The sequence below is a fragment of the Podarcis tiliguerta genome (genome assembly GCF_965153285.1).
Source record: "Podarcis tiliguerta genome assembly, chromosome: 13".
Classification (NCBI taxonomy): Eukaryota; Metazoa; Chordata; class Lepidosauria; order Squamata; family Lacertidae; genus Podarcis; species Podarcis tiliguerta.
This window is the reverse complement of record NC_139546.1, coordinates 29,501,396-29,512,772: the sequence shown is the minus strand read 5'-3', so window position 1 is coordinate 29,512,772 and position 11,377 is coordinate 29,501,396. Positions and strand designations below refer to the sequence as shown.

The 11,377-nt window shown below is 40.0% G+C and overlaps 1 protein-coding gene across 1 annotated transcript; it reads left to right on the top strand.

Moving 5' to 3' along the window:
* Positions 1-4,429: 4,429 nt before the first annotated feature.
* Positions 4,430-5,419, top strand: LOC310662145 (olfactory receptor 14I1-like; the record flags this gene model as incomplete). Its single annotated transcript, XM_083408916.1, has 1 exon — positions 4,430-5,419. The coding sequence occupies one exon, from the start codon at positions 4,430-4,432 to the stop codon at positions 5,417-5,419; it is 990 nt and encodes a 329-aa protein (XP_083265042.1).
* Positions 5,420-11,377: the final 5,958 nt, after the last annotated feature.

Here is an 11,377-nt window from a genome sequence, read left to right as displayed (position 1 = left end):
CCTGAGTATGCAGATTAAATTTATTTAATAAATGAATAAATACATTAAACCATTAAATTGTGTGTGGCATATATTAAATAGTATTAACTCTATTGTGAACACTTTAATTAATGACACGAAAATTTAATTCAGTGTGTGGTCTGTGGTTTCGGTATCAACTCTTGTGTCCCACTTGGTTTGAAAGGCTGGACTGCCCTGCTTTAGATCCTCAGTTGTGGGAGTCAAATGCAACCCCTTAGACTCCTCTACGTGGCTCTTGGGACACTCCGCAGGCTACAAATCTTCACCAGTCACACAATCTCCCCATGCCTGCTTCACACCTTCCTGAATTGTTTTGCCTGACTGAAATGTGTCCTTGAGCTCTGTTAATGCCTCTCACTTGCCAGGATGGAGGATAGAGAGGGTAGTGTGAGTGTATAGAATCTAGCCTACTTTGCAAATGTAAAATTCACATTTATCTCTGCATCTAGTTTTATCTCTCGCACTGTCCAGCAGTGGTACCTGGTCCTGGTCCAGGATGTAATGTGGTCCTTGACTGAAGAAGGTTCCCAATCCCCTAGACATCCTCATCCTTTCAACACATAGTTGGGGAGTGGAGTTGCACTCCAGGACTGGCATCACATTTGCTGCATAGCCCCTCCTTCTGGCACCCATATGTACAGTGTGAAAATCAACACCTTCACCACAGTTGTGACTAGTAGAGGGGTCAGTCCTGGTTGGGGTTGGCAACATTGTCTTGGGTGGAAGGAGCAAAGGAGATACAAGTTCACTTTCCTTCACCCATCTCCTGAATGTATATAGATAAATAGGGTTTTAAACCCCTAATTAGACATTGATCCCACTCTGAGCTTATTCTGGACTGGATCCAAGGCAGCACAGGGCAGTGGTTCCCAGGCAGACACAGAGCAGGTCATCCTGATGGCTCCCATATTGAAGCCATGGGGCAGATGGTATGGGGGGGGGCGCTGTGGAGAGGGCTAATATATTTTGACAGTTCCTGCCACAACCTGAAACTGTGGTGGGTCACCTCTTTACAAAAGTATGCTGCTGGGACTGGGTGAGTGGCCATTTCTGATTCCACCCATTGCTGAAAGATTGCTCAGCAGCAGTCAATGGGGCAGCATGGTAGGATGGGGAAATTAGAGGTCTGCTGGGGAATGCCTGCAAATGCATACAAACACAGGCAGAAATATTAGCAAACTGAAATTTGCTAATAGGCATATATCTTCTGCTTTGCCAGAAGCGGCATAGTCATGCTGGCCACATGACCTGGAAGCTGTACGCCGGCTCCCTTGGCCAATAAAGCGAGATGAGCGCCACAACTCCAGAGTCGGTCACGACTGGACCTAATGGTCAGGGATCCCTTTACCTTTACCTTTATGTACCTTCTGTCCTCCATTTTTTCAAAAAAATGTTGAACCAAATAACAAGTTGAATGCATTTCCTGAATGTCTCTATTGCTAGTCTCTGGTGAACTCCAGGGAGCAAATCTCTAGGAACACAAAACAGATATTAGTACAATCTCCTCCCCATGTTGAAGAGGTGATTACTGGCATCAAAGCCTGATTGATTTTCATATATTCTCATGAATGACTATCCAAATACAGTTAGCTGAAGTCAATAGAAGAGAAAGTGCTTTTGAAGGTAAGAGAAAAAAATTAATTTATATAGTTAAAATATTACTTAACACCATAGGAGTTACTTAATTGATCTCACATATATATTCTCTAAAGTTTCTATTTAGGAAAATACTGCATTGAATCTGTCCACACAGACCCTTCTTTCTGGACACTGGAATATTTTTGGTATTTTATTCTTCACGAAAAATGTGAAATCTTTTACTGAAAAAAACAATGTATTATACAATGTAGGACCACAATGAACAAAACAAAAGCTGCCTTCAAAATTCCAAACTAGATTTATGTTCTCAGTGAATTTGGGGATTCCTCTAGATAATTATTTTTTTTTAAAAAAAAAAAAACTTAGTGGGAAACAGTGGGGAAGATGAAATTGGTTTCCTTAAGATTTCCAACATTTCTTAGTAAGATTCCATAGACCAATTGCTTGTTTGTGGATTTTGCAAGCATAGCATTCAAAATAAATTCAAGGATTCTCCTCAGGCAAAATTTATAAGGAATGTAATGGGAAATCAAAATGTTTTTTACACGGCTAGTGAAATTTCTGAGTATTAATTGGAGTTTATGCAACTTTTGTAAATACAATATGACTGTGTACATTAATTGCTTTTCTAGTGCTTTGATGCTAGGATGCTTATCATATGTAAAGCCTGAAAAATCATTAATTTTCAACGTATCTGGTTTCCATGGAACAGACCTTTCCCATTTTGGTTCTGTTGTAGTCTCATGCACAATTAGCTGGAACTTAGAACTTATCCACACTTACATTTTGCCCTACTCTGTTCAGGAACAAGCCAACACTTTAAAGCTCCATGTCCAAGCACTCTCTCTTTCGCCCCTGATCTTTGCCCATGAAAGTCTACTCTTTAAAGCTGAAGTGCAACAAATGGCAATTTGGCTTTTCCATGGATTGCTGTTTGCTGCTACTTAGCTTTACAGAGCAAGTTTACATGGGGAATACTCCTGAAGGAAAAATAAAAATAAAAATGCTCAGAGCTTTAAAGTGCAGATTGTGCCTGGAAAGACTGGAGGAAAGTTAAGTGTGGATAAATCCTTACCTACAAAGTAAGCATACGTAGCTAACCACTGTATGTCATTCAGCTGCAAGAAACAGTTTCATCGTGTCCAGAACTTTTATGCCTTATTTCCTCACTTTCCTTTGACTGTTTAACTATCTCCATTCTTTGACCACAAATATAAAGTATTTTTTGCCAATGTAGTTTTCCTCAGATATTTCCCCCCTCAGAAATGACTTGCTGTGGAGGATGGGAAGTGCTGATTTTCAACTGGGGGGAGATACAAATAATCATTTGGTGTGCAAATAGAGGCTGTGTGGGGTTAACAGCATAAATCTAAGGGGTCTTAGAGGTTTCACCGTTTTGGGGGAGACAAATTGACTTTGACTGTGTTCAGCTCTTGTTTTAGGCATGTTATGGAGATGATGATGATGATGATGTTGGCGATAATAATTATACCCTGCCCACCTGGGTGGAAAGAACCAGTGGCAGTCAACCAGCAATTTGTCTACCTGAGTTAATGGAAGTGGTCTCGGAGTTGGAGTTGGAGACCTCCAGGATGATTGTGCTGGGGGAATTCAATACCTATCAAAAGACTAGCTTGCTTGTGCTGGTTCAGGGCTTCATGGCCACTATGGCAGCTATGGGGCTGTTCCAATATGTCATTACTACATCACATGCATCAGGACATATTCTGCATTTGGTCCTGACAGCCATGCGGAAGGGCAATGATCTGAAACATCTTAACCCTTATCATGGTCATGTCTTTTCCTGTTGAGATTAAACAATTTAGTAGCTCTTTCCCTTGGAAAGGGGGGGCTATTAAAATGTGCACCCCCAATTGTAGTGGTTTCTGGTGAATTTCTGAAGGTTTATGGGAACGATAGCTGCTCCTTCCAAAGCCATAGTTGATCTATGGAACCGAGAAATAACAAAGGCCTTTTCCAACGGGCAGAATTCTTGTAGCTCCTTGGTTTACATTTGAGCAGAGGTATAGGTAGGTGCGCTCCCGTTGTTCGGTCCCAGCGCCTGCCAACCTAGCAGTTCGAAAGCACTCCCGGGTGCAAGTAGATAAATAGGGACCGCTTACTAGCGGGAAGGTAAACGGCGTTTCCGTGTGCGGCTCTGGCTCGCCAGAGCAGCGATGTCACGCTGGCCACGTGACCCGGAAGTGTCTTCGGACAGCGCTGGCCCCCGGCCTCTTTGAGTGAGATGGGCGCACAACCCTAGAGTCTGTCAAGACTGGCCCGTACGGGCAGGGGTACCTTTACCTTTACCTTTTTATAGGTAGGTAGTTGCAAGGTAGATCAAATGTAAGTGAATAAAATCTCATTATGACCTTATTGGACACAAATGACACTGCTGGGAGCCATAATTAGGAAATTTTGTGCCATTAGTATGTGGATGACACTTGGGTATATCACTTTGTTCCATCTAAAACAGGAGATGTGGTTCAGGCACTATACTGGTGCTTGGAGACAATGATGGGCTGGATGTGGGCCAATAAATTGAAGCTGAATCTTGAAAAGACAGAGGTGATATGTGCTCTGAGTTCTCAAGTCTAGGAGATTGGGAATGGCCTGTTCTGGAAGGAGGAGGTCTATAGTTTGGACGTGTTTCATTGTCACTGGAGGTTCAGTTAGCCTCAATAATTAGGCACAACTATTTCTAGCTCTGTTTTATTTGTCTCTAATAGCACTTCTTAGACAGCATTATATTAGTACAATATTCTGTTGAAATTAAGAGATACCACTTGTGATTCTTTTTACAGATAGCATGGATGTTAGCAAGGATCAAGACATAGCTAACCAAACTACTGTTTCAGAGTTTCTGCTTCTGGAATTCTCAAAAGTTCAGAAATTACAAAGTCTACACAGCATCCTGTTCCTGGTATTGTATTTGGCAACTGTAACAGGGAATCTTTTAATAATCTCTGCAGTAGCCTTTGACCACCACCTGCACACCCCAATGTATATCTTCCTGTTGAACTTGGCCATGCAGGACCTGGGCCAGGTTTCAGTCATCATCCCTCAATCCATGGCCAATTCCCTCATGAATACTAGACACATTTCTTATTCCGGATGTGTTGGTCAAGCCCTATTCTTCACCTTCTTCTTATCTACTGATTTTTTCCTCCTCATAGTCATGGCCTATGATCGGTATGTTGCTATCTGTAATCCACTGCAATACCAGGTGGTGATGAACAGGAGAGCCTGCACTGAAATGATCCTTACTGTATGGATCACTGGGTTTCTTTATGCAGGTTTGCACACTGTCAGCACTTTTGCAACTCCTTTCTGCTCCAATGTTGTCAATCAGTTTTTCTGTGAAATCCCACAGTTAGTAAAGCTTTCCTGTTCTAAGAAAAATCAGATTGAAACTGGAGTTCTCCTCTTGTTTTCTCTCATTGGGTTAGGCTGTTTTATATTTGTTCTTGTGACATATGTACAGATTTTTAGTGCGGTGTTAAGGATGACATCTACACAGGGAAGACAAAAGGCCTTCTCTACCTGCCTTCCACATCTCATGGTATTCTCCACATTTATGGTCACAGGCTTGTTTTCCTATTTGAGTCCCATGACTAATACAGCAACACATTTAGATTTAATTTTTACAGTGATATATTCCATGGTCCCACCTTTGCTGAACCCACTGATTTACAGCATGAGAAATAAAGAGATCAAGGCTGCTTTGTCTAATTTGTTAAGACTAAGGACCACTTCCAATAGTATATTATTTAGTTTTCTTCTCTGTGTGTGGATTTAAGTGGCACCCTGATTTTTCACATTGGTATCAATGGAACCAAAGTGAAACTAACATAATTTATCCAATCAAATTTCTAATAATAATAATAATAATAATAATAATAATAATAATAATAATAATAATGCATGTCAACACTCTTCACTTCATCACAATTACAGATGGACATTAAAACTTTTTTTTTTTTTTTTTACTGGGAAACTACCCAGGTCACACTTTTCAAACCAAAGTCTGGAATTAAATAAAGCTGTCATTCAAAATGTGCACTTATTTGATTTTTTTACATGCAGTTCTCAAACTCCATTTCTCCCACTAAAAAAAGTAGCCATGGGGCAAAAGTTGGAGCATCACCACTGACACATATTTTGAAGAACAGAACATGACTAGTTGTGGTGCTATATATGTATTAGGAATCATTGTGTGTGTGTGTGTGTGTGTGTGTGTTTAATTAGTAGCATGGCAAATGTGAGGTCTGCTACATTTGGGGAGGGGAGTTTTAACTCCTTTCCCACCCACACATTCCTACCAAAAAGTTTTTCCCTTCCCCAAGTTGCTTTTGGCTTATAAAGGAACATTCTCATTGATGCCAATGGAAACATTCCTTCTAGGTCCAATGGCAAATTGGAGGGAGTGATTTTTATCAGGACCTTGACATTTGATGAAAGACGTTAACCCTCTCTTCCCTGTGTGTTGCAGTCCTAATGAAAATCATTCCCTTCCACACCTGCAATTAACAGCTGCTTGGTTCAGTGCTTAGATAGAAATTTGAAATCATTAACTCTATTCAGTCATGTGTTAATATGGTTATCTTAGTATTATGCTGCCTGTTATTATGCTTTTTAAAAAGGTAAAGGTAAAGGACCCCTGACAGTTAAGTCCAGTCGTGAACGACTCTGAGGTAGCAGCGCTCATCTTGCTTTGCTGGCGGAGGGAGCCAACGTTTGTGTGTAGACAGTTTTTCTGGGTCATGTGGCCAGCATGACTAAGCTGCTTCTGGAAAAACCAGAGCACTGCATGGAAACACCATTTGCCTTTCTGCCAGAGCAGTACCTATTTATCTACTTGCACTTTGGCATGCTTTCAAACTGCTAGGTTGGCAGGAGCTGGGACCGAACAAAGAGAGCTCACACCGTCGCGCGGATTCGAACCGCCAACCTTCGGTTTGGCAAGCCCTAGGCTCAGTGGTTTACACCACAGCGCCACCCGCATCCCTTCATTATGCTTTTTATTATGTTTTTATTATTGATGCTCCATAAAATGTATTCTTAGTGCTATCCCTGGTCCTGAGATCTTTTGATAAAGTAATATAATAATAATGTGTTCAATTCATCAGCTAGAGTGCACACATTATCTCTGTAGAGACATTAGAGCATATCTGTAGAAAAATTCTATGACCAACCACTTCCATTCAGTTTGTGGGGAAAGCTTTGCTGTTGGTGAAATGCGTTGACAAATGCAATGGTGTGATGGACATCTGCAATTTGGTGAATATTAACCCTTCATTGACAATTCCAGCCTTTTTAGGGGACAACATAAAATTTCAGAAATTTCTGCGACCTTGTAGGAAGTCACACTTCAACTAATTAAATAATTTTATAATATTTTGCTGATTTGTTTCTGGAAAAGGTAATGCACCTTTATAACATCTTGGTAAACAATGTAAACACACTTTGTGACGTGCTCATTTCTTACATTAAGACTGCACTCTTATGGATAGTTACCTGGAACTATTAACCATTGAACTGAATGGGACTGACTTCAGAGTAGATGCATATTGGATTGTGACATAATGCATTCCAATAACCACCACTCCAGGAAAACAACAAAATGCATCCTCACTGCAATCATTTATGAGTCAGTGTCAATACATATCATACAAAAAGCAAGATTCAATGAAAATTTTCATTATATAAACAGCTGATTGAGAAACAATAGGACTACAGAGCTGGATGGTTGCCTATGTTACAAATAAAACAGGAACCAAGAATATATATTAATTAAGAACAGTTACTGATAAAATAATGACTTGTTTTATCATGTATTATTTGTGTTAGCTGTGTGGAACACATTCATAAAAATAAAATGGACGGATTGAACTATATGGTAGCACTGCAGCAAAACCACTGCCCCCATTTTAAATCCTAGTGTAGGACCACTGTCCCAACTCAATACATACCATAGTAGATACATTTTTTCCCCTAAGGTTCTTGGTTGCTTCCATTATTTCGCTTTCTTAGCTGCTCCCTGTGATTCAGCTCAGGCTTCAGCAAAATAATATAGCATTTGGGAGAGAAGATACAGCCTAGTAACCCAGCGCTGGAAGCTAAAATAGAGAAGATCTCCACAGCCACCATGTATTTGCCTTTGGTGCTCAGGTACGTTGGTACAAATGACACCCAAACACTGCAAAACACTAGCATACTAAAAGTGATGAACTTGGCTTCATTAAAACTATCTGGCAACTTCCTGGCTAGGAAAGCCACAGTGAAGCTTATAACAGACAGAAGTCCCATATAGCCCATGACAATGTAAAACATGTTGACATATCCTTCATTACATTTTATGATGATCTTTCCTGCTAGTGACTGCATGTCAACATCTGGAAAGGGGGGAGAGATTCCTAGCCACACTGCACTAATGACTCCTTGAACAAGGGAGCAGGAAAGAACAATTGAACCTGTCATTGTTTTCCCCACCCATTTCCTCATGCTGGATCCTGGCTTGGTGGCCTTGAAAGCCAAAACCACAATGATGGTTTTGGCCAACACAGAAGAAACAGCCACTGTGAAGATGATGCCAAAAGCTGATTGTTGTAGAAGACAGGTCACCTTCTTTGGTTTTCCGAGAAATAAGAAAGAACAGAGAAAGCAAAGCAGGAGAGAGATCAGAAGAGTATAGGTGACATCCCGGTTGTTGGCTTTGACTATGGGGGTCTCTTTGTGCTTAATAAAAGTTCCTAGCACCAAAACTGTGATCAGGGAAAGCATAGCTGAGAGTGAAGCTAAACTAATCCCTAATGGTTCTTCATATGACAGAAAGCTCACAGCTCTGGGAATGCATCGATCTTGGCCTTTGCTTGGGTACTGATTTTCTGGGCATCTGAAACAATTGTCCATGTCTGGGGGGTAGAAAAATATTTTAGTGCCAACTCATGTAAGACCTTTGGGGAAAATATCACAATTACTTCTGATGTGGATTTGCTGCTCGCAGAGAGTTCTAGCTTTTCATTCCATGTACAGAATTGGTTATGTGAGAAGACATTTTTATATTAAACATAGAATCATAGAATTTTAAAGTTGAAATGGACCCAAGGGTCATCTAGTCCAACCCCCTGTAATACAAAAATATTTTGCCCAATGTGGGGCTCAAACCCACAATTTGAAGATTGGGGACTCATCTATACAGTTGCAGATAAAATGTTTTAAATGTGTTGTAAAGTGCAATATACACATGGGACACTAAATGGCGACAGTGAACTATGCTAAATTTAATTTATTTTTCAAAACTTTTTTTTAAAAAATATATATTTTCACAACGTTTTTTATATGTGTATATATTCTACCTAAGAGTCTTATGCTCTACCAACCTATAGTCCAGAAAGCTTATGAATAACAGTATGTAGTGATTATTATTATCATTCTTAGAAGTGATTGACTAATATTATTTTTATGCTAGTTCTTTATACTGATTAATGCACATTTAACACTTTACTTTGTGTTTTAGCAAATCTTCAAGTGCATTTTTGTCTTTCATGTATTGAATGCTGCCTTGAGCAAGAACAGCAACTCTAAAATAAATAAATAAATAAATAAATAAATAAGTCTGCTGCTAGGTTTTTTGCTATAGTTTTTAATTTTCTTTACACACTCTTATTTAATTAATTTGAGTTATTACTGTTATTTTAATTGCTGCAATCCATTCTGAGATGGATTTAGGGCAGGCTAAAAATATTCTGCAATAAATAAATAAATAAATACATAGGGTGACAACACACACATAATTTTGCATGTATTCATTGTTGCAGGACATTCTAAGCAGGGTTTCTAAGGTATTTGTAGAATGCAGATAGAAGCAGTTGCGCGGTTTGCCATTTATGGATTCTAAGCTGGAGACACTCATGACAATTTGCCTTGTTTTCATTATGTTGGAGTGATTTCTCTTTCTACACACATTGACAATATACCGTATTTTTCGCTCTATAAGACGCATCAGACCACAAGACGCACCTAGTTTTTGAAGGAGGAAAACAAGGAAAAAAAATATTCTGAATCTCAGAAGCCAGAACAGCAAGAGGGATCGCTGAGCAGTGAAAGCAGCAATCGCTCTTGCTGTTCTGGCTTCTGGGATAGCTGTGCAGCCTGCATTCACTCTATAAGAGGCACACACATTTCCCCTTACTTTTTAGGAAGGAAAAAGTGAGTCTTATAGAGCAAAAAATATGGTAGTCTGTGACGGCAATACATGATTCTTGACTAATTGTCTGGGTTGGTCAATTACAGTTAATCATGGAATTCTAGATTTCCCAATAATATTGTCAGATAAAGTCTGATTCACACATCAATGTACCACATGAATTCTCTTATCATTTGATGACCTACAGATAAATGCGTAAAATGCTTTCATTGACAAAGACTACGTTTGAAGCAAGTACTCAGATTGATGAACCAGTTTCGAGGTGGAGTAAACTTGTTGTAACACCTTGGAAAGATGGCACAAACTTAACACCCTCACCAAGTACTTACAACCATTCAATGGTCTGTTAGATAAATTGGTGGTATGTGCAGCAAATGTTGGTACCACTAACCCTTTTGGTTTGAAATCTCTCCATCTGGGCATGGAACACAATCATAGCAACAAAACTTCACCCCTTCTCTTTTCTTCTTCTGATAACCAGGGTGGCAGGAGTCACAACACAAAGAAATAGGCAGCACCTATCAGCAAAGCAAGGAATATGATGGAATCAATGAGAGAAAAATAATCACCTTTTTTAAAAAAATCAAAATGAGAAAGCTGTTGACTCAGAAAAATCAAATTATATTGAACATTATTACATAGTACACTACTGAGCCCAATAGTTATGTTTCCAGAGAAGATAAATTACTTGTTTTAGTGCATTATTGTATAGAAACAGGCATGACTATAGATGCTAGAAAGACAAGATTTGGCCCTTAAATATGTTTTCTTATACGTATCCACAGTCTTGCCAAATACAAGGCAATTATTGTGACTAGACTCAGGGATAAAGAGTTGAGACAAATGAAATGGGTTAAAATGGGGCTACATTTTATTACTAATATGAGAAGTGCATAACCTAAAACCTCAACCTTCGGTCAAATATATTGACAATGGCAAAGGGTATAGTATAGAACTGGAGTCTTGTCACTCCCTTCTGGTGAGTAGAGAGGCCTTCTAGTTCCTGGTGCCCCATGACTCTGGGCACCTGCATCTTAAGAATGTTACATATCCAGCATATGGGCCCATAACCTAGAGTAGCTGTCTTCGGGGGGGGCCACTAGGGGGCGCATTGGAAGATGGCCGACAATACCATCTCTCCGACCCACACGGGGTAATTAAGAGGCTGTTATGGAAGTAGGCAGCCTCCCTTGTTGCCCCAAGGAAATGGGGAACACTGCCCTTGCCTGCTGTGCCCATAAATCACCCCCTAATTCGAAAGAAGGGGGTGAGGGCCCTAGGCAGAATGCCCCCGTGTGGACCTCGGCTCTCCTGGACGCTGTCTCTGATCGCGCACTAGTTGCAGCAATTTGGAATAATTAATTACAAAAGAAGCAAATGCACATATTTCAAGTGAAGAAGGGGAGTGAAGTCTGCTAACTTAAGTGACCTCTGTGAAAGAAGACGACGGGATGGAGAAACGGGAATATTTTACGATGAAGATACACCAAAGGCTGGGTATGTTGACAATGGGACTGAATGGGGGGGGGAGCTTTTTTACTTTCCTTC